Here is a 24,155-nt window from a genome sequence, read left to right on the forward strand (position 1 = left end):
CAGCTTTGCTAGACAATGCTTAGAGTATTTCTTTCCTTCCCCCTCCAAATAGCATCATTTGGAGCTTTGGGTCAGGGCAAGCCAATACTGGGGATTTTTCATAGAGCTGTGGTGGAAGTGGTATGGGGGAAAAAAACTATACCCCAGATTTCCAGCCCATGAAAGATCTGATCTTCCCCATTTCCTGCCTCTCCCAGGCAAAGGTGCTGTCTGAGAGGCCCCCATAGCTTCTGTGACAGCGATGCAGCTTTTCAGAGTTGCTGCTAGGCACTCGGTAGCAACTGCCTCTGGCTGGAAGCAGCCAGCGTGGTGGTGTGAAATAAGATCACATATACATCTCCTCGCTAGGCTCAAGCACTCTGCTTTCGGGTCCGTATGTTTAAGCAAACATGCGAGTTTTGGGAAGCTTTCCAGTGTTACTTGCTGGGAATTTTTAAAACCTGTAGGGTGGCCCCTGACTCCTTACATCTCTATTGCAAAGAAACTGACTCAGGACAGTCACTAGAGGTTGCGCTCTGGATGCTGGAAGATCCACTCCCTCCAACCTGGATCTGTACGGTTTAACCCTTCCTTGCCAGCAGGTGGAGACAGAAACTGGGTGAGCAAAGACACCACAAGGGCAAAGACACCAGCCTTCCTCGTTACTGAACTGTGTGAAAACAGGCCCCAAGGATGGGAACTGCCTGCGTGTCCATGCCAGAGGCAGAAACCAAGCCAAGACGACACCAGAGGCGAGGAGACCCCTGCCTTCCCCCTGAAGGAGACAGAATAACAAACTGGGAAAAGGTGCCTCAGGGGCAAAGACCCCCCTGCCTGCCTTGTGCTGGGGACCATAAAGACTAATGATCAGCCATGTCAGCAGAAGCAGCAGGGAGAGCCTGCGAACGACCTACGCTCTTAACAAGGAGCAGATTCTGTTCCAGCAGCAAGGTTTCAGTGCCTCCCCTCATCTTTAACAAAAGAATAACTAATTGCTATCCGGTTACAGTGCATCCTGTTGAACGTTATGTTCAGCTACTTACCAGTCACATGGGGAGAGTACAGTGACGCTGTGCACTTGACCTTTGAAGACCCAACAGTGAAGATTCTGTGCCTGTTGCAGACCCCTCTCTAATTATCAGCTTTCCCTGAGTATTGTTAAGATTTCTGAGTACTTTGAGGTCAAGACAGCTAACCTAGCTCTTTACTGTCTGGCTTAGTCCCATCTCCATCAGTCCCGTGCCTCTGACTTGTATCTAATTGTCTCTGAGAGTCAGTGGCTACCCACATCCAGGTATAAATTCCTTGTAAGGTATTTACGTGGCTCCCACTACCAGAGTATCTGAGCTAGGGTAAAAATGTATTTACCCTCACAGCACCCCTTCGGAAGCAGGGCAGTGCTACTATCCCCATTTTACAGAGGGGGAACTGAGGCATGGAGAGATTGTGACTTGTCTGAGGTCAAGCAGGAAGTCAATAGCAGAACAGGGAATTGATCCCAAGTCTCCTGAGACCCAGAGTAGCACCCTAACCACTGCACCATCATTCCTCTGGGGAACTAGTGCTTCTGAGCTGTGTGGCCCTTTGCTTCCAGGTCTACAAACACTGCAGTGCAAGAATCTTCCTTGTGAGACCAGGTGTTTGGTCAACATGTCAAAACACATCTTTTGTTCAGTGCTCAAAGTGAAGCACAAAAATTCTAAAGGCAGAGGGTGGGGTGCTTTGGTGTGCAGAGAGTTAAAACCACAGAAAATTCAATGCAAGTCATGCAGTGCGGGTTAGAGTGGCCTCCCAAATCAGTGATATTTACTGTTTTACTTTCCCTTTCTTTCATCTAAATGGGATTATTGTACATTACCCTCCATTCCTTTCTGCTTCCGTTTGTTTTGTTTTCAGTTCTAACGAACCAGTGAAACACGAGGGGCCAGTGATTGGCTCCTGCTGGGAGCAACTGGCGGGCACTCTGTGCCTGTGAGCACGTGCTCATGCTGAGCTCTGCTGTTGGTTGGGTTTTTCAAATGGTGTATGATTCATTGCCAAGCTGCAGCAAAGGGGACAAGCTTAATTGTAACGGGGCTGCATGATAAGCCAGGACATACTGAACAACTCATCCAGTGTAAATGTTTTACATTCTTTACTGGTTACTGTGGGACTTTAACCATGCAGCCACTGCTGCTGGGATTTCATGTGCTTTATTACGCATGGTCCTTGAAGTTGTGTTTGCTGCTATGTTTGATTTCATGGCAATTGCTGGGAGGTTGGAAAAATATTTTACACTGGGTCCATTTTGTAGCAGTGACAGCAATCTAGGTCTACATTTCTCCCATGGCTCTGCTGGTCAGTATCTGCCATCATTGGCTCTTTTGGTAATATTTTAAGGCACGTATTGTTGTTTCCTGTGTTCTGTTCAGTGTCTCAGTCACATTTTGGCCAGCAAAGAGCTTTGTGAGCCAAGCCCTCATACTGATTTCAGATACCCCGATGAACTCAATGGGACTTTATTTTGCCTAGACACAACTATGTTGTTCGTGTATGCTTTCAAAAGTATCTCTCAAGCTAAAGTTAGCTCATCATAGTAAACTGGCTGCAAAAGCCAGAGGGACATCTTACACCACTGGGTCTTCTGCTTCTTCTATTTAGCTATGTTGCTACACACAGTCCTCTTCTTACTAGGTTCACATGAAGCAATGATGTCTTCCCTTGAGTTGTAAATGAGAACATATGCCACCACCATAGAGATCTCTCTACAACTCTTACTGGAGCTAGATGCTATACTAAGAATCAACCCACATTACTTCACCCATTCTGCCACAGAAAATGAAGTGTGAAGTGTTTGTCTCCTGCCTGCTTGCATTTGCAATGTACGTGATGATGCATCTGCCACTGCCCGGTGGCTGAGATGATGAACTTGTGACAGAAATAGGATCCCATGGGGACATATTGTTCGTACTCTGCTTTGAACTCTTTCTTCAAGGTTAATGCTGAGTTTCTGTTCCAATAGCCCATCACTATAGCACTGAAATGGCTCACATCGGGAGGCCAGGAAACAGAAAATGTCACATTTTTCACATTTAACATCCAGCTGACCCAGCGAGTGGCTTCCTCAGTTTTCTCAGTCTTGCCAGCCTGTTAAGTTCTTTTCATAAAGACTTCCCATAATGTAAATTGGCGCTCCATGGTGGGCATCCATTTTGACATGGAAGGCTGTGTACCCAGCCCTTAGGAAATATTCTAAAATGGCCTTGCTTTCAACAGTGTCAATAGCTTTGTTTATTGCAGGTGCCTATAATGTTGTGTGGGACACACTTTAATTAGCCTCTGAATTTCATATGCCTTTTCACCTGCGGGAGAGGCTCTGAAATCACTAGGTTTTCAAGAAAACGGAGAAACATTTGACTTTTTACCTTTTACAGTAGCTTTCAGCCTACATGCCTTTTCATTTAAGTTGCTTGGTCATTCTACCCTGTGCTAGAAGACCAGCCTTTGTGTTTATGGCCTTGTGTCCAGGGTCAGAAAATAACTAATAGTTATCAACTATGTATTTGTACCTGGGTCTGATTGAAAAGAGAATTGATCCATTGACTGTGCCACCTAGTGGTCAGATATTTTCACGCCTTTACCTTCACCACCACTGTGTTCCTGTGTTGAACAGTTCAGGCTTTTTCTTAATTGGCCATTAGAATAAACACGGCTTCACCTTTCTATGTCTCATAGTATGGGTGTTGGGTTTTTCTTTCTGATATGCGTCCTAGTGCAGTAGAATTCCTTCAATTACGTTCCTTGATCTAGGTTATGGCTGGGAGCATTTTAAAATACTTGCTGAGGAGAATGCTGGCTCTTGTGAGAGATGCTAGTTCAACAGCCTGGAAACAACATCAAACTTGAGTTCCAGGATTTCTTCTGAGTCCAGCTGTGGCTTGTTGTTGTATTATTATTTATCTGTTTATGTGTATTGCAGTCCTTCATTAGAACCCTGGTCAAAACCAGGGCCCCACTGTGTGAAGCTCCGTACAAACCCAGAACAAAAAGATGATCCAAAGAGCTTACAATACAAGCATTCATTCCATAGCCTGCTTTATCATGATCATTGAGAATGCAAGTTCCTAAAGTCATGTGACTGAGCTTGACCCCCCGCATCCCTAGTAAAATGATACTTTTACAATCAGTTTGTGTTTCCTCCTCTCTTCCATGGAGCTGCAGGAATGGCTGGCAACATCCTGATTCCGAGGGGGTAGCTGTGCGTCCTGGATGGTAGGCATCGTTTTGGCTTGGCCTGGGTTTGCGTCATGACGTGATCACGTCTCAGTCTCCTGGCAAGTCGTTGCTGGACAAATTGCTAAAGATAGCATCTCACTCCAGGCTTAATCGCTTCCAATATGCTCTCCACCTTTCCCCAGCTGGCATCTTAATAACCCACTTTCAATGAGACATCACTCCCAGTTTCAGACCATGATGAACAATTGCACCAACCTGCCAAGTGAGTGAGAACGTCGGGAAGAGCATGTGTGTTTGACCTCTGGCCCTGCCTAGAGATTGGCCTAACTGAGTGTAATCCAAGGTCAGATGTTCGCATACAGGCCCATCCTGCACCTCAGGAAGGAGCTCCTGTGGCAGCTACTCTCCTTGCATTTAAAAGAATATAGCCCATGGGGGCATTCAGGATAATCAGCAGAAGTCAGTGGAGAGACCTCTGTAGTGTTAGACATCTCTGAATAGCCACAGTACTGAGTCTCAAACACAGGCATAACAAGGGCTCTTCTTCCTTACTACATGGCACGGCTCTTTTTTCCCCTTTCTTCCCACTGGATGTGACTCCATGGAGGATGATTACTTTTGGCTCCTGTGGAAGTTGCATAACCTGTAAGCCGACTGCACTGACTGTGATTTGTAACCGGGTGGTATCACTTGATGCTCTCTCAGTGAGCAAAGGTAAACTGAACTGTAAAGAGTGAGAGATTGTAGATATCTGCCATCACTTGCTGGAGACAGACACCAAAGTGGACTGAGAGAAGGTATACTGCAGGAGCAGAGCCTACCTGCCTTTCCTCTGCTGGGAATGAAGGGTTTGAAACACTGATAGGTGATTTGAAAATGCCCCATGCCATCAAAGTGGAATTTACAGGGGTGGAAAAACCTAGTGATTTTTTCCCTGACATTTCAGTAGAATGTTTTAAAAAAGAAAAGAAAAGTGTGTGTGGTGGTGGGGGGGGGGGGGCGGCGGCGGGGGGAGGGCGGGCTAATAAATGTAAGTCTTGTGAATAAAATAGTGACTCTTCCCTCCCCCACACACTTTGAAATTTATTCTGGGTGTTGCTGTGAGTTAACCCTGACATGGATTCTGAGAAGGCAGTGTTGCCCAAATAACCCTCTTCAAAATCACCTGACAATACCAGCCTAAACATTTGGGGAGACTGCCTTTGAGTTAATAATACTTCCAAAGTTCATAGTGTTTGGCATCTGCAGATGTGACTGTGCTTCACAAAGGTGGGAAATATGGGGGCTAGCTGGGGAAACTGAAGCAGAGTAGTTAAGTGACTATTGCCCAGGTTTGCATAACAAGGCAGCGGCAGAGCTAGGAACAGAACTCAGGTCTCCTGGCTCTCAGTTCACTGGTGCATGCTGCCTCCTTAACATGTTCCTGAATACTGTCAAGATGGTCCTGGAGCTTCTGAAGTTCATATCTGGATCTGAACTGCGTGTCTTGCCTCTGTTCTCATAATGGATCAAACCAAAACCCCAGATCTTGAACTTTAAATTTTTATCCAAACTTTGCAGTTTGTGCTCATCTCTGAACATCAGTACGTCTAAAAAGTCCTATCTAAACATGGTGCTATGGAGACATTCATTCACGTCGGGTGGGATGAGGACAAAGGACTAAAGAAAGCTCTTGTCGAGCTGCATTGGGACTGTCCACTGCTCTCTTTGTGAACCCCATCTCGAAGTGCAGAATTTCCGGGATGGGCCAGTTCATTTTTTGTTCCTCCTCTCTTTACTGGCTTAGGAAATCCCCATTTTTTTAAATTCTCTCCCAGCACCCTACGGCTTCCTTTTCCATATGTTTCAGCTCTGTGGACCACCAGGCATGTGTGTGAGAGATCAGAGAGTCTCAAATTCACAAAACAGTTTTAAGCTCCATAGAGGCATCTAACACCACATTAGGGATCTGTCCAAGGAACTCAGTTAGAATGGTCTGACACCGACTGGCAAGACTTGCTCAGCAACTGCCTCTCAATAGCAGCCAAGGCTCTGTCTATAACCATACAAGCTGGAAAGTAGCTTTCATTCACACCACAGATGCCAGCTATTGGCAGGTTGTGAAGCGGTTCAACATGAGATGAATCCCTTCAGTTATGCGTTCTGAAAAAAGACACAGTATCGAAGCTTGCCAGGATGAGAGACAAGGTGGTTTGCTGCTCCAACAGCCCTGCAATAAGAGAGAAAATAGAGTGTTCCATTTAAAGCAAACCCACTAGAAAATGTTCCTTGTGTTTCTAAAGCTTTTACTGAGTTGGGAGGGTCTATTTTACTCAGAAAACGTGAACAGCATCTCAATAATTTTTAGTTTATACCTTTATGCTGTAGCCATTTTCTTCTTCATAATTAAAAGCAGTTCTGTTTGTTTCTTTATCATCCCAAATGATGTTCATTCCCAAAGATCTTGTGTCTGGGTTCGTTTTTCAAGAAGGTTTCTTATTAGTGTGACAAATCTACGGTTCTGTTAACCCGTCCAATTGCATCTGCTCCAGCTTTTATTCTCTATAAATATCCCAACCATGCTGCTCCTAGAATGGCAACATTAGTCAGACAGGGCTCCAAGCAGCTGCTGACTTTTTAATCCTAACTAACCCAGAGCCATGTCTACACAATATGATGGTTAAAATGCTGGTGGCCACCAGAGTCTTGTCTATGCTGGCTCTTCCCCCACTGATATCCCTGGCAGAATTGTGCTGACAGAAGCAAAGTCGGGAAATGTTAGCAACATAAAACCCTCCATAAACTAGGCCTTGCTGTCGAATGCTGTTGGCTGAGTCAGTAATTTGTTCCTGGTATTGTGTTTTGTGGCTCTCGTAGGTGCTAGCATTAAAGTTCCAACTGTCTCATAAAGCAGAAACAGCTGGTTGAATTAGGGACTCCTATGTCGCTACCCTCTGTAGTAGCCAATAAGAACTACTGAACAGCGTACAAAGGACACTGGGCTAATTCCACTAGCAAAGAAAATCAAATACATTGTTTACTCTCTGTGGAAATAAAGCAGAAAATTAATTGCACTCTTCTGTTCTCCTCAGGGTCTGATGGGTTTCATCGGTCCAGTTGGGGAACCTGGAATAGTGGGAGAGAAGGTAGGAATGGTTTGCAAACAAATCGGCTGTTATATTTGGGAGGAGAATGAAGGGAGTATGTGAAATTATTTAACATTAACAGTGTAGTTTTCTTAACTCAGAATGCCATTAAGAATGTTGCAATTCTAAGATGTGATGAGTTAGCCTTGTGCCAGTCAGAAACTTATGTTCTACTTCACTTTAGGGACTGCCACTCGTTCCTCCTTTAAAGGAACAGTCACAAATTTTTTGAACATAGGAATTATTGCCGGGCAGGAGAGGAGTTTCGCGCATTCATTTATAGCCTTGTGAGAAGCCCATAAATAACATTCCCAACTCTCTTTCCTCTGGCAAACGTTGCCTCCCCTCCCAAGACTGTGACTCAAAGAGAGGTTGAGCTCACCTCATTAGTGCATCAGCATCACTGATCATGTCACCGCATCTCTGAGAATGTGAGGCCCGGTCCTTCATTCTGTACCTCTGACAAAGCAGAAGCAAATGGGAGTGCAGCTTGCAACCTGATCCCTGCATTGCATATCCCTGTGCCCATGCAGAGTTCCCCATGAATGCCATAGGATCTGGGCCTGAGCAAGGCCTTCAGGATTTGTTAGTAAATCTCCGATGCAAAGGGAGCACAGTACTGTAGATATGGAACTAAGCAGACGCCAGTCTTAATACCATTTACATTAATTAGCTATAGAACATGGATGATGTATAAACAGTAGACAGAGTTCAGGTTCTCTTTGTTGTCAGCAAGACCATCTTATTGCACAGCACACTCTAAAAATGCTAACACCTCTAGCATGCTAGAGGTCCAGCCGTAAGGTTAATGCAAATATAAAATGGTACATTATACTGCACCCTCACCCCTTTCATGATTGCTCCTTAGACTTTTGTCCTCTGGGACAAAGTCGTGGTGGCAGGACATCATTCTGTTTGTTGTGTTGTCTTGGGACAAACTTTATTGCTTATATTACACTAAAACCTAGAGACTCCACTGTGGTAGATGATGTACATTCACATAGTGTATGAGACAATCCTAGCCTAAAAATAGCTTACAGTTGAAATGGACATGGCAGACAAAGGGTGGAAGAAAATTACGTGTTGCTAACTTAATTTTATACAAAGGGAACGGATGCACAGATTAAGTGACTTGCCCAAGGTTACACAGAAAGTCTGTGGAAGAGCCAGAAATTGAACCCAGGTCTGCTGAGTTCGAGTGGAGTGTCTTAATTTCAAAACCAGCCTTCACGATGGAATTTAGCATTTGTAATAAGATGCTACATCAGTGTCAGGACAAACTCAGGCTGTCTTATGAAAATCTGCATTAGGAAATCCTCGGTGCAGCTGAAATTTGTACCAGATCTTTTCTTCTCCCCCAAGGCAAATTTACTGATAACAAAAAGTGACTATCATCACATCAAAGCCTTGGCCATAATTCCAGCTGGCATTCCATTTTAGCGCTTACTGTGTTACTGTGCACTAAATGAAGTGGGAAGTATGCTTTCATTTGACACAGCTGTGTCGGCGATCTCCATCCAGAAAGTTGCAAAATGTAATGCTGAAGCAAATGGAATCAAACTACTGTCAGAGAACAATGTAGCTAACAGGTCTTTAATAAACTCCATACACTGAGAAAGAAAGCTTGCCATTATCAATTGATTCACAAGGTCCAGCTAATGACAAGAGCCTCTTTGGATTTGTGTTTAATAGATATTTAGAATCCAGGAGACATTTTCCCAATACAGTCTAACTACTGGAAGGAAGGTCAGATTTTGGGTGTAATCTACTACATGGCAGTATGTTTGTAACTCCTTCTCATCCCCCTGACCCCAGTAGTGTGCACACATACACTGTGAATTTAGGTGTGTGTTACCAATTGAGGATCATAGTCACTGCATGTGTTGCCAATCCATCCAGGCAGGAGTAATCATAAACCTATTGTTAGAACTGTGGATCGAACATCACTTCACCATAGATTCAGGCAGAAGTACAGTGATGCAATATTGATAAAGAGTTATAACTCACCTATAAGACTCCTGGCCTTCTGTATCTCCAGCTATCATGATATGGAGAAGCCAAGGATATATTGAACAGAGGTGACACGTCTCTATGTGATAGCATAAACCTCTAAGGCCAAGATTTTCATAAATGACTAGTGATTTTTGGAGTCCTCAATTTTTGGTGCTGTCTTGAGACTCCTTTTTTAAACAAAAACAAAAAGCCTGGTTTTAGAGGGCAGAGGCTCAGCCCCTTCTGACCGTAAGACCCCTTTAAGGTGTCTCAAGTTGGACTCTGCAAAGCATAGGCACCCAGCATTATTATTTATTATTTGTCCTTTGGTGGTTCATGAACCAGAAACCCCTGGTGCTAGGTGCTGTACAAACAATGAACAAAAAGATGGGCCCTGCCCCAAAACGTTTGCAATCTATTTTTGAAAATCTTGGACTTAATTTCCAAACATGTTCTCAACATTAATAGTGACACCTATTCAGAATCCCCACCAAAGCTCCACAGCCTTCAGGCCCACGCTGCTCCAAATGCAGCAATATGCAGCGCGGGTGAGACTCCTGAAGGGTTAGCAGTTCAGATGGGGAGTATGGATATACCTTTCTGGGTTCTGTTCCCAGCTCTGGTATGGACTATTATGGGACCTTGAGTGAGTCATTTGCATTTCCTGTGCCTCAACTTCCCCATATTTTCAATGGAGATAATGAAAACCCACCTCTCGGGGGTGCTGAGAATTGATGAAACTGCTGTATTATGCTTTGAGATGCTACAGACACGTGACCAATTGTGAATTTCTTACTGTAATTTTTTTTGTGGGATATCAGCGGCTGTAACCTGGTGGCCTCTTCGCACTAAACAGTCATTTTCAGCTGACAAACCAGGGGCCACTGTCAGTCCACTCACTGCTACAGTGTCAGAAGGGAGTAGCTGTCAAGCTCAGCACTATTCACCGGCTATTGCAACTTCAAGGCAGCAGGAGCAGTTGAGACTATCTGGATGCTTCATGATTTTTCAACCACAGTATTGTCCCACCCATTAGCTCATAATGCTCATTAACAAAATTACTTGCTGTGCTTTGTGCGCCATTGTCTTTCTTAGGGTGACCGAGGCACAATCGGAGCACCGGGCCCACCAGGAGTCAAGGGGTCGATGGTAAGGAGTAAGTCTGCATTCTTTCGCTCACTCTCTGACTAACGGCCTCCTCATCTCCATGGGAAATTACAGCTCCTGCCAGTCTGTCGGGTAAACGCGGATAACTCCACTTTTTTCCTGCCTGCGTGGAGGTGGGATGGGCATTTGACTAACTTGATATCAAACTATAAACATTCCTACCTATCCACCTTAGCAGGATTATCCACACTGGCCACTCTGTTTACACCTCGGTCCACTCCCTCTTTGAAAGCGTGAGAGACCAGTGGTGCTTTGCAGCATGTCCTGTAGGTCAGCAAATGTGGGGTCTGTTTCATGAGGCAAAGATAACTCTTAACTACTAGTATGCTGCAATATCTGAAGTGTTGCTTGTTTGCCGCATCCTGTCTGATGGAAAGGTGTAGTCTAGTGGTCTGAGCGCCAGGAACTCCTGGATTCTTGTCTCGCCTCTGACGCTAGCTCCGTTGGTGCCCTAGGCCAAGACTTTAAGAGCCAGAAGTTCATACCTGCTCAGTCCCCAATAGTCTGAGCTCTTTTGAAAATCTGGCTCCAATTGCAGGTGCTGAGCCCTTGAAAACCTGGACCTCGGGTCTTTTACCCTAGCAGAACTTGCTTGAGCTGGCAAGTGACTGATGCTGCCCTAGCTTCTATCACCCCCTGCTTTTCCCACTGAAAAAGGAAGTAGGTAAAGATTTCTAGGGAATGCACGCCATGTGTCTTCATCTTCCTTTGTCTTTTAGGGGCATCCTGGAACGCCTGGAGGAATTGGTTTCTCAGGAGCTCCTGGACCACCAGTAAGTAAAGCCTAATCATCTTGTAACAACTGGGAAAGAGAGTCCGTGTCTTATATACCTGGTGCCATGGGCCAGACCCAAGGCAGTCCTCTTCCAGTTGGCACTGGGTTTGAATGGTAATTTGTGAATGAGAGAACCTGATGAAGACATGGTACATGGGGGATACAGAGGGTTGGCATGGAAAGCAATTCTAAAATGGGCCAATACTTATGAGATGGCGAGGAGATGAGACAAAGGAGAGCTCTGAGCTGGTGCAAGAGTCCCACACCCCCACAGAGCAGCTTTCAGGACCAGGGCCTTTGTAAGTGTACATATAGTCTGAGGGGCTGGTGCTGAGTAGTGCATTGCAGGAGCCATTCCCCCTTGCTCTGTTGGGCCCTGATTCAGCAAACTTGTGGAAGGAGGTTTTCTGAAGCTCTCAGAAGCATCCCACAGTCTCGCTGAGAGAGATGGTGCCAAATGGCTTATTTGGACTCTTGCTGGCAAGCATCTGCCTTCAGCTCTTAATGGGGAGTGTGGTCAGGAAAAATGCAAGGCTTGGCGAAGTGCCCAGTGTTTGCTTGTTTTCTTATCATGGTGAACTCATCTGGCATTCGTTTAGCATGTCTCCAAGGCTCACAGGTATCCGAAAACCAGCTCGCCCAATAAGGCAGCAAAGCAGTGTGCGTTTAGCAGCTGTGATTGTTGCATTAACCTGGCTGTCAGTGACCATGTTGCAAGTGTTCACATAGCGACCATCAGAGTTTGCTGCAGAGTCATCTCCACTAGAGGCTCTGGCTCATAAGTCCCCTGAGGTTTGGAGGAGGATTTAAACATCCTTGGAAGGCAACAGAGGCTCTGGATCCCCGTGGGTCCTAACTTTTGCCGCTCGTTGTTGTCTAATGCAATGGGCCGAAATCCTGCATCCAACCCCTGAGCATTTAAATAGGACTGTGCTCATTTGTTAAAGGCATTATTCGAGGGATCCCTCTGTGCCCTCTCGGCTGTGGGTTCCAGGCAAGGCAGGGAGCTCTCCTGCTGCTGCTTGGGAGCCCTGTGCTGGAATAGGGACTTGTGCAATATACAGAGCAGCTGGCCCCAGTTGGGCCCTTTATCTGGAAGAGCAACTCTGGTAAACCAATAGCTAAAAGAGGAGCAAGGGATTGGCACAAGGATGGATTTTATTCTGGGGTAAGTCTCATGCGGTTGGCCAGTGCCAGTGCTGGGCCAAAGGCAGAACTGCCACGGCTGGAAGGAAGGCTGTAGCTGGCTGGAAGGAGCAAGGAGGAAGTTGTAGGGGAAGGAGAGGAGCACAGAAACAGATTTCCCACTATGTATGTGAATTTTCACTAGCTGGTTAACTGATTTGTGCTGGGAGTCAGATTTCTGAGGTGAAATGCCCAATCAATGCCAAGGGTTTATCTTCTGGAGGTTTAAGACAGCCCTGCCCCATCCAAGAGAGTTCACAGATCCTGCTGGTCACTCTCCCTGCCAGCTGCAGACAGCTGCTGCCTGGTCTCCAGCCATTTAAGACTCTCTGAGGTAGCATGATATGGAAGTAGTGTGTGCCTAGGACTGAAATTAAAGAGCTGCCCCCAGGTTATCAGAAAGGTCGACCTGCTGCATTGAGGGTAGGGCCTGGGAAATCCTGGTAAACTGGAAGGTTTCAGAATAGCAGCCGTGTTAGTCTGTATTCGCAAAAAGAAAAGGAGTACTTGTGGCAACTTAAAGACTAACCAATTTATTTGAGCATAAGCTTTCGTGAGCTACAGCTCACTTCATCTGATGCATAAAAGTGGAAAATGCAGTGAGGATGTTTTTATACACACAGACCATGAAAAAATGGGTGTTTATCACTTCAAAAGGTTTTCTCCCCCCACCCCACTCTCCTGCTGGTAATAGCTTATCTAAAGTGATCACTCTCCTTACAATGCGTATGATAATCAAGGTGGGCCATTTCCAGCACAAATCCAGGGTTTGTCAAAGAGCTGCCAATTGCGGAAGGATCCAATGGTGCTGCCCTTAGTGACACAGGGTAGCTAGCACCTGACATCACAAGTAGCACCATGGAGGAAGCCAATGGGGCAGCTTGCAGAGTAAGGTGCTACTCAGTGTAAAGGCAGCACAGTCTTGCCCGCTGGAAGCAGCATGCATCTCCGGAGTCCTTGGCGTGAGATTTGCTGCATTGGCGCATCCTGAGGCTGCATTTGCTGCGTTGGTGTAGCTCTATAACCTCCTCCAATAACTTGTTTTCCTGCTGGAAAATAACCAGCAGATTCCTCCAGATGAAATGTTTTCTCCAAATGGGCGTTTTTGTTTTTTTAAATTGAAGTCCTATTTAGGTAAGCCAATTTCCCAGCAAGGCCAGGAAATAAAATCAAATTATCTCCTCATATTAAATCCATATTTATTAAGGCCACTGCTGTAGCTCATTTCACCTCCAAACAGTCCTTTATTATTTACTCTTTAAGCAAAACCCATGGCATTTATTTATTTATTTATTTCATTGTTTGTTCTCAGCAGCAAAAATCTCCAAAGGCCAAAGCAGCTCACTGAGCCTCAGCAGAACTGGTGATAGGCTAACCCTACAAGGGGTCATTTACAGAGGTGTAACTAACAGATAGGAAACTGTCCTCAATTGCAACCCATCCAGGCTTGTAAATTCCCCACTACTCCCACCATCCCCCACTTCTGGTTCTTCTCATGCATTAATACAGAGGCTCAGTAATAATTTACAAAGTTAGGTTAGTTCAATGTCCCCCATTTCCCTGAAAAGATTTAGTTCTTTGGAATTTTAAGTGGGAAACTCGTTATTCCATAGAATTTTACTCCCTGCAAATGATTTTTAATGGTTTTGTTTTTCTACGTTGTTTGGGATGGGGTAGGACTTTACAAATCCCAACAGAGTACATCATTTTAATGGTTGGCAATAATCAGAAAAGGGACCCCATAAAATATGCAGCTGACATACCTGCTCCTTGTGTGTCACAGTCATCTTCTCATCCAGCAGTTACTCTTTTGTTGTTGTTGTTTGGTTGGTTCCTGTGTGTTTTTATTTTGTCTTCAATTTGTTTCCTCTCAAATTCTTTTCTTGTTGTAGGGCTCTGCTGGAGTCCGGGGACCCCCAGGTATAAGGGGAGCAAAAGGCCGTCGGGTAAGCAGTTACTAACTTAGTAACGATTCTTACAATCTCCTCTCTGACCTTTTGACATAGAGATTTAGGTGGCTAGTTCCTTGGAATAAAGATAACTAAGGGCTGGAGATGGGATCAGGATGGTGGGATGTTGCTCTTGTTGGTGAGTTACTGAGTGTCGAAGAGGAAAGCTGCTGTTGTGTCAGTGAGATAGGTTTCTTAAAGAAGTGAATGCAGATAAAATATATAAAGGGCTCTGTTTGCCTAGAGGTCAGTGTCTTGGCATGGCATTTCCAAGGAAGCCAAGAACCTAAAATGTGCTCATCATGTTTTCCTTCTAGATACATAGGGATGATGGGCACAGCTGGTGAAGATGATGGGTACAGTCCAGTGATGCAGGATTTCAGCAAGGGATAAAAGCTGTAGCTAAAAGACCAGAGACACTGCCTTCATTTTCCTGGGGGCTGCGGGAGGATGAGCTGAGAGGGGCCGTGTGTAGTGATTTAACTGAAGGATGATAAAGATTGTTTCAGTTTGCTATCATGACTGCAGGCACTTAACTCCAGCTATGAAATTAGTTGCCACAAAATATTACCAAAGTACAGAGCACCAGCAAGGCTGAAAAATAGAGACTCGGGCAGAGTAACAATAAGGCAAGTGCATCTCATGCTTTCCAGGTTCCTTCCATTTTAGTCTCACTTGGTTTAGTCTCACTTGTTAGCTAGGTTCTGCAGTGGTGGTGAGGAAGATGCATTTGGAGTCATGCTCTAATTAGAGTAAAAGTTCTTTGGGGCAGGATCTGTGACTTACCATGTTCTTGGACACAGCCTAGCACAACTGGGTCCCAATTCATATCAGGGCCTTTACATGTTACCACAATACAAAGGGAGACATGAATTCCTATTCTCACTTTGGATAGCCGTTACCTGGGAGTTGAAACTGACTAGTGATATTAAATAGCATCACTTGTTATAGCAGAAATACATATTACATAGCATAAATATTTCTGCAAGCTCCATATGCCAGTTAGGAAATTAGAACTTGTTCTTCCTGCTCATGTTGAATGAAAGCCAGTTCAGACTTAGATTGATTTTCCTCGTCCAGTTGATGTGTCCAAAGCATTAGCGGTGAGTGGTTTTTGTTGAGGACCCAAAGAGCACAATACATCACGTCACTGTAAGGTCTTCCTTCCAAGGATTGTAAAAGGTTTGTTTTCATATATTTCAATCTAGGTCTGGAGTAACCCTAAATTCCACTCTCTCTCCCTCGCCACAGCCCACAGCCTATAGCAACGCCTGCCTGGAGAATGTAGGACAGCAAGCACTCGTGTGCATTTCCCTATGCCATAGCTAATCTGTTCTGCAGGCAGCTGGGATGGGGTAGAATGAAATGGGATCACCTGATTAGAAAGTTTTATAACCACAGGGCTATAGTCACCTTGAATTGTTTTAAGTTTTAAAAGCACTGCTAGGAGGACATAAAATAATGTCCCACTCAGAAGATATGTCATGGTGTTTAATTTTTTGTCTTTGGCTGGGAAAACTAGCTTCCTTGTCCCCCACCCTTGTATTAAGGGAAGCCCTAGTGTTGTAATTCCTGCACTCCTCCTCTCTGAAGAGTTGTCTCGGGAGCTGAGGAGTCTCTGTGTTACGTGGTGTGAATTAACGGAATTGGTCAGTGAATCCGTGAGCATGACTAATGAGGAACTGAAGACATGGATTCCAAGGAAGGTTGTGAATGAATCTGGGAGTTGCCTCAACGAAAGACTACAGAGTAGATCTGAATGAACAATGACATGTGAATGACCCCCCACCCTGCCGCTTGCACAGGCTCCGCAGATATTCCTTGGAGAATATCAAACAGTCTCGTTGGGGTGTAAGCCTTCAGTGCCCTGATTCATATAAGGGCAGAAAAGGGATCCAAGTGACTGCCTCTCTCTCTCAGCTTCCAATTCTGGAACGCCAACCCCATTCCGTGGAGCCAAGTCAGTTCTTTCAACAGCCAGCTGTGTGCGACTGTGCTACTTCGCTCCTTGTTTGCATGAGGCTCAGACTTGCACAGGATCTTGTTATAGTTCTTACATTCTAGCTAGACTAGATGAATCAGGCTACTGGGAGAGCAAACCACCAGCTTTTAGCTCCTCTGCTGCCCTGATGCTGTCAGAGCTGATTAATAGAATATTTATCATCTTGCAGGGTGAAACACCATTTTTAAGCAAGTGGAACTAGAGTGGCTAATGGTTCATTTACTGTATAAAATGTCCAGTGAGAGGTTTTTCCTGCTGTGGAGGAAGAGATGGATTCTAGAATGGATTCAGCTTTTAAAAGGGCTGGACTTGCTTTGGGGATAAGCTATGGAGTCAATGAGGCCTTGTCTTCAGGCCCAAGTGACTGCGTTAATATATTAAATAAGAACATAAGAATGGCTACTGATGTCTAAGAATGATTGTCTCGGAAGAAAGACCAAGGGCAGGAAACCATTGCTCTATTAGAGTGGGGACGACCCCTTTCTAGAGGTGAAACTAACCCTAGTGGTGCTAGAGGCCACATTGCTGGAGCTAGACAAGGAGAAAGCAAGAGAGTCTCAGTCTCTCCGGTGCGATACAACAGGAAGCCAGTTAACTTCTGTAAATCCTTAGCACTAGTGCGCTCCCATCCCAGAATGACGTACCGTATGTTATAGAAATTTCGTTCGGCATCACTGGGCCAGATTTCCTCTCCAGATTTCCAACCCAGCAGCCCCCAGACCAGTTGTTTTCTCCTTTACGTTCCTGCATTCGGTAATTCCACTCATGCCTGAGGAAATCCAGACTTCAGACCACATCAAAGTACCAAGGACTAACAATGACAAAAGTCACTCTAGACCAGGGAGTGGTGGTGGAGGGAGATGGGGAGGTAGTGTCAAGTGAAGAAGCTGTGTTAATGTCTTGATCTCTAGTACAGCTCCTTGTAGTAGTACTTCTGTATCAGCGAGATTATTAGTGTGCTGCATTTGAAGCCAGTGTCTGCTGGTGCTCTGCAGCTAATTTAACTACTCTCACTCTTCACTGATCTTTCCTTTCAAACCAGTTCTTTAATAGTATATAGGTTGTTATATTTCTTTTATGGACAATACCTAAATAATCTGATAGAGATTAAATCAATGGGATTCTAAAAAGTTGTCATTCTATAGGACTTTACCACAAGGGCTGCTTGTTCTCACAGCTCTCTTGTCTTTGAAATTTTCTGCTTTGCACATGTCTGCCTCTGTCTCTCTATTGCCTCATATTCCTTATTTGCGTAGTTTCCTTGCCATTCATGCTCTTTGTTTCTTTTAGTTTTTGAGGACTGGGAAATGATCCCCTGAATGGAATTTCAAACACTGCCCTTCGCAGCATGCTCCATATTACAATTCACAGCAGAGATGTAATTCAATTCAGAATGGAAACATTAATGCAAAACTCTGCCAGATGTTTGTGGATTGCACTGATCCGTGTTTGGATACCTCGTTAAAGTAATTGCACTTTTGAAGACAACATAAGTAGCAAATATGGTTTGGATTGTAAAGAACAATGGAGACTTTTGGGATCTGTATTTAAGTTGTTATAGCTATTGTGCTGTTGACATAAAAATACTGATTGTCAAAAAGAGAACCTTTAAAAATCATAACTTTCCTCTTCTTAGTATGAGAGCGGACTATTGTTCCCTCCAGTTTACTTTTAGCCATCAAATCGATGTTGTACAAGCCTCCACACATGCAATTTTTCTCTCTTCTCTTCCTTATGGCCCCAATTCAGAAAAACACACAAATACATGCTGACCTTTAGAATGTGCTTAAGACCATCCCTATAAAGGATAGCACTTACACACACGCTTAAAGTTAAATCAATGGGGATTAAGCACGTTTACAGTTAAGTGTTTAGAGGAATTAGGATTTAAATTTTAGGAAGACTGGGATAGCTGGCTTCTCCTCCCTTAACCCCCCACTCTAGATCAGAAAGCAAGACAAGACTGGTTTTCCATTTAAATATTCAGAAGGGTTACATAGATGGATTTGCTTGACTGGAGGCAGGCAGGTACTAAGTGGTGAATGGCAGGATGGCTAGTGGATAACCTAGCTGAAGATCTGATGGTTGAGATTGGGATTGTTTCCAGTTGGCTAATGGGATTCAACTAACTCTCTCGGCCAACATTTCCAAAGTCAGGCACCTAAATAAAAGTACTTGATATGCCAAGATGCGTTAGCACCTATGACCCTGGCTACAGTCGGGGGACCTGCAGGTGACTCACTTAGAAAACTTTAGTGCTGAGCTAAATCTGTCACCTTTTAATAGCTTCTCTTTCTCCAGATCCATGTTGCTCAAAACTTCATCTTCTGAATTGAGGCCTTTACTCTGTGACCTGCAAGGACTAGCGCTTACAGACTGACACTTGCCAAGCTTAAAAAGTGAAGTCAGCCATGCTGGAAATGTCAAAGCAAACATTAAATCAGGAGGGGCCTGCAATGGTTATTTATTTTTCATTGCTCTTCATGCCATCTATGCCACATCCCAGGAACCCTACGGGCAATGCCCAGGCTAACAAATCATCAGAGCAGACACCATGCAACAAATTCAAGAGCAAGCTCCGGCTAATCAGCTCCTCACAGCAGGAATGTGCCTGGTTTCATCGCCCTATCCATGAACTCAGCTCAGACCTGGATTGAGAATCTGCACAGGAAACTTAATATCAGTTGAAGCTGTGAAGCTTAATATTAACTGAAGCTGTGACTTTATGGAATGGTCTGTAAACCTCCAGCTGAAATCCATCTGACAAGCCCCTCATCCTGGCCTGTTCTCCCAGCCAAGGTGCCAGTCATCAATTCAGGACTGTTACTCCTTTAACTCAGAGCCATAGTGTGGCTGCCTAGAGGTAACTCAAAAAAGCTGCAGTCTTTAAAAGTCCAGAGGTAGAATTTACAGGGTGTATCTGTGTCTCCCAGCTATGCCAGCTAATGTCAACAAGTCCCCTGCATTAAACAATAAATAGCTAAAACCAGCAAAGATCTAGATATGCTGCATGCTTCAGAACTCCTTACTGATACTTGGATAACTAGACCAATCTCTGTCTAACCACATGAACCCTGCAGCTTGTAGCCTTAGTGACTGCAGGAATTTATCAAACCCTGGTCATTTGCAACATGGTGGTATTTAAACTTAGGTCCTAAAATCATTCCTTTGCTCTTGGGCTTGCAGGGATGAGTACCTGGCTAGTAGAAGGCAGAAGAGCATCTTACTTTGCTCTCCAGTGACCTTTCAGCTGACTGAAAGACCAGCATTAAAAGATGCTGGAATACGGTATGTTCAACCTTCCTTGGGAAAAGGATAGTCACACCATTTTAAGGCCTCTGAAGTGGCAGCAGCAAGGATTGAAGGAGGATGGGGAAAATCTCCTAAATTTCTCTGCAAAAATGAGAAGTATCTGAACTCCTGTGTACCACCTCTTAGCTGCACTGGGTTATTCCTTTCAGAGTAACAGCTGTGTTAGTCTGTATTCTCAAAAAGAAAAGGAGGACTTGTGGCACCTTAGAGACTAACCAATTTATTTGAGCATGAGCTTTCGTGAGCTACAGCTCACTTCATCGGATGCAAGTGATGAAGTGAGCTGTAGCTCACGAAAGCTCATGCTCAAATAAATTGGTTAGTCTCTAAGGTGCCACAAGTACTCCTTTTCTTTTTGGGTTATTCCTTGTTAATGTCTGAAAGTTTGGTAATTCTCTTTGGAAATGTTCTGCTTCCATGTTCCATTGGTGAGCCCCTGCTTATCTTGGGAGTCTCTAACACTGGCATTACACACTAGATTAATAGCTAAAGACTCAGAGTTTATAAATCATTTGACAGTGGGGTGAGTGTGTCCATGTCCAGGTGAATGACAGAGGTCATTGGCTCATCCGGTGGCACAGACTGTTCTCAGGGCCTGTTCTGTTCAGGTTCTTAATGCCACATCCATCACCTCACTCCAGCTCTTTCTCATGTGGCTGAATTAGAAATACTTGGAAGAAGAGAAAAGAGGCTTTGCATTTTGAGAAGGCACCTGCTGTTTCTGACCTCTCCTTGCATACCTAGCTGTCCTTCCTGAGTGTGATGGTGAAAGGTACCTCTGCTCCCTCCTTCATCTCCCCAACACTTCTATTGACTGGCTAGTTTGGAAAGAAGGCCCTTGCTATCCTCTACTATCTGGAAAGTACAAGAGCTGGAGAGCAGATAAACTAAAATTCAAGATTCCTGAGAGCTGCTTAAACCCAATGCACTGAGGCACAATTCATCACCCCTGGAACTCTACCATATAAAGCGTCCGTCAGGCAGCAATGTAGAAGATTTATGCATTGTGAAATATCTCCCACTTCAAGACAAATTTAAGGATATGGAATAAGAGGCAGGAATCCCCCTGAGGTTTGTGTGACTCTCTCTCTCCATTGTTATATCAAAGTTTGATGGCCTCTCCCTCTGTATGTAAGTTGTCTGCACCTTGCCTCCATTGAAAAAGAAAAATGTAGCTCTCGCTTGTTGAAACACCTTTCTAGGCATTAAGTTCTATTCAGATGGAGTGTTGTCTGCTGGAGGCATTACTCTGTAGCTCTGTTGACTGATATACACTAGAGATGCAAAATTTGGATCCAAACTTCCTCAATATTCAGATGCTAGGGCTGTTCACATCTGGGCTTTGAGTCCTTATTAGCAGTGTCATAGTTTTGTTCAGTCTCGGTCTGAAGCTCTCGGAAGGTAGTATTGCCTGAGGCTATGATCGTTCCCCTCTATTCGACATTGGTGAGGCCTCATCTGGAGTACTGTGTCCAGTTTTGGGCCCCACACTACAGGAAGGATGTGGATAGATTGGAGAGAGTCCAGCGAAGGGCAACAAAAATGATTAGGGGTCTGGAACACATGACTTATGAGGAGAGGCTGAGGGAGCTGGGATTGTTTAGCCTGCAGAAGAGAAGAATGAGGGGGGATTTGATAGCTGCTTTCAACTACCTGAAAGGGGGTTCCAAAGAGGATGGCTCTAGACTGTTCTCAATGGTAGCAGATGACAGAACGAGGAGTAATGGTCTCAAGTTGCAGTGGGAGAGGTTTAGATTGGATATTAGGAAAAACTTTTTCACTAAGAGGGTGGTGAAACACTGGAATGCGTTACCTAGGGAGATGGTAGAATCTCCTTCCTTAGAGGTTTTTAAGGTCAGGCTTGACAAAGCCCTGGCTGGGATGATTTAACTGGGAATTGGTCCTGCTTCAAGCAGGGGGTTGGACTAGATGACCTTCTGGGGTCCCTTCCAACCCTGATATTCTATGATTCTATGATGATTCTATGAGCTTGCCAACATTAGCAGTAGCAAACCAACACAAAGGACGGTAAGCAGTGAAGCCTATGTTTACAAATGGGCTAACGATTATGTGTGCGGAATGGGATTAGGGATAACATTTTCAAAAGGGCCTAAGTGATGTGATGTTTTTCAAAATGATTTCGGCGCTACGGGGCATAAATCCCATTGACTTTCTACCCTGTAGGTCTGCATGGTGCCTCCTGGAGATACTAAAGCAAGAAATGTACTTAAGTAGAACTATCTATTTAGAGTCAAACAAAGCTGAGCAATTGTATTTTGCAGGCTTTACTAAACATTTAGTCAGTCCAGGTCTGGGTGGGTTCCCCACCTCCTTCTCCCCTCACATTGGGTATCACTCTGTGATCCATGACCCCAAAGCAAACATCAGTTAAAATGGCTAAGTTTCACCTGCTTCTGCACATAAACATTTGACCCTAAAATGCATTGTATTATTCCAATTCATAGCAACACACCTTCCACCACTGGGCCTATGTAACCGAAAGGGCCAGAAGTATAATTTGTTGATTTAAATAGAGAGAAAGATTGGTCTTGTGGCTATTGCGCCAGAGTGGGACTCAGGGAGATCTGGTTGGAATTCCTGGCTCTGCCACAGACTTCCTGTGTGACCTTGGTCACATACTTAAAGTTAAGTATGTTCTTAAGTGCTTTGTTGTATCAGGGCCTATAATTCTCTCTGCCTCCTATTTCCCATCTGCTTTTGCCCTCCCACTTCCTGGATCCCAATAGGATTTCCCATCTGCAAAATGGAGATAAATCTGCTTTTACCTTCCTATTTTCCTCTTTTGTCTATTTAAATGATAAGCTCTTCAGAGGTTGTACTGTTCGTACAGCATCTAGCGCGATGGGTTTTATCTGCTGGGGAGTCTAGGTGCTGATTGATATTGAATACTAAATGAAAACTTAGCTGCTCTAGGAAACTTCACAGCCCCCAGAAGACAACTATGCAGCCTGCCTAGCACATTGTAATGTAGACCCTGCTTACTGCTGCCTGCTGGCATTCCAGTTTCCTGTAGATGCTCCAGGGTTTTCCTCACTTGTCTGTAACTGGCATTGTCAGTAAAAGGGAGTTTCAAAGATTTAACTAATTGGCTAAATGTAGCTTTTCCTGTCAGGGTGAATTAGGGAAACCTCTTAGTCTGGGCAAGATGGAGCTTTCCTGGTCTGTTCCTGAATGCAGGGGCAGTTTCACCTTTTCAAGTCAGATGTTGATGAAATGTTTAGTGATGGATTAACCAGGTGCTTGCTGTGAGGGAGATTGCCCTGCTGGACTCCTGGGTTGCTGGTGACAGAGAACTGCTGGGAAGAAACTACGATACTCCAAACAGTGCTGTGGCCATGCGAGTACTGGCAGGCTGCATTGCTGGGGGTCCAGGTTTCCCTGCCTGAGCTGCAGAGCTGTGAGAAGGCAGGCTGGAGCTAGCAGGGGACTCCATCCATTTCAATGACCACTCCCACAAGTACAGTGCCAGGTGACTGGAAAAGGATGGGGGGGGCGGAGAGGGATGGAATACAACAAGAGATTTGAGAGACCTGCTTGTCTCTGAGGAGAGACTGGCCTTATAACTGTATGCAACAGCTGGATGAGCAAATGTGTCCGCTATTGACTAACTCCTTGGGAGTGGCCTAAGTGCTCGGCCCAGCTCAGTTCTGGTTCTAGTCTGTCTTTGATGCTAGACTTGCGGGGCCTAGGGAGATGGGGCTTCGGGTTAGAGTGATCACACATCCCGCTTTGGCCAGGACCGTTCCTTTTTTAAGCCCTGTCCCCACTGTCCCAACTTTTTTTTTTTTTTTTGGCAAAACTGAGCCTTTGTCCAAAAAGTGGGGTGCGGTGCGGAGGGACTTGCAGAGATGTGGGGCAAGTGGAGATGACAGCCCTGTACAAGGGGGGAAGGCAGGGTTCCAGCGATTGGGCAACCACCTCGTGCGGGAGAAAGGAGGGCCTCGGACGAGCGGCTGGGAGTGTCCCCTTTTCCCTTTGGAAAATATGGTCACACTAGTTAGGGTAGCAGAAGAGTACCGCACACTTAGCATATCCGGTTCATAGCGAGAGCGCCTCATTTCACTCAATGACTATTCTTTGGGCCACTTAAAGGCTGCTGTGATGAGTGCCAAAGGGCAGTGGGCCCCACTCTTCTGAGCCTGTGTCATGTTTCAAGCAGAGTCGCTGAGTGGTGGGCCTCGAACCCTTAGAATCTCTCTGAAGACAGCATCACCAAGATGCTCCTTCCGTTTCCTTGAGAATTTCTGGTTTGTCATCTGGTTTCCTTCTCAACAGATAAGTGTTCTGACAGGGCATCGCTCTGTGCTGCCGAGAGATGCAGAATTCCCACTGCTCCATTTTCAGTGTGAACTTGTAGTTTCCAGAGGTGCAAAAATAGACACTCTCCACCATTGCTGGGGTTTGATTCACCCCTGGCCTGCTGATCCCCCTGT

General features: G+C 44.9%; 1 protein-coding gene across 1 annotated transcript in view; it reads left to right on the top strand.

Annotated features, from left to right (window-relative positions):
• COL27A1 (collagen type XXVII alpha 1 chain) overlaps window positions 1–24,155 on the top strand; it is a 247,496-nt gene that overhangs the window by 147,431 nt on the left and 75,910 nt on the right. The window contains exons 26-29 of the mRNA XM_084650113.1: window positions 7,266–7,319; window positions 10,407–10,460; window positions 11,198–11,251; window positions 14,331–14,384. Of these exons, the coding sequence (XP_084506239.1) occupies window positions 7,266–7,319; window positions 10,407–10,460; window positions 11,198–11,251; window positions 14,331–14,384 (216 nt within the window). The remainder of the gene's footprint in view (window positions 1–7,265; window positions 7,320–10,406; window positions 10,461–11,197; window positions 11,252–14,330; window positions 14,385–24,155) is intronic.

The sequence above is a fragment of the Lepidochelys olivacea genome, assembly GCF_965140295.1.
Source record: "Lepidochelys olivacea isolate rLepOli2 genome assembly, chromosome: 16".
NCBI lineage: Eukaryota > Metazoa > Chordata > Testudines > Cheloniidae > Lepidochelys > Lepidochelys olivacea.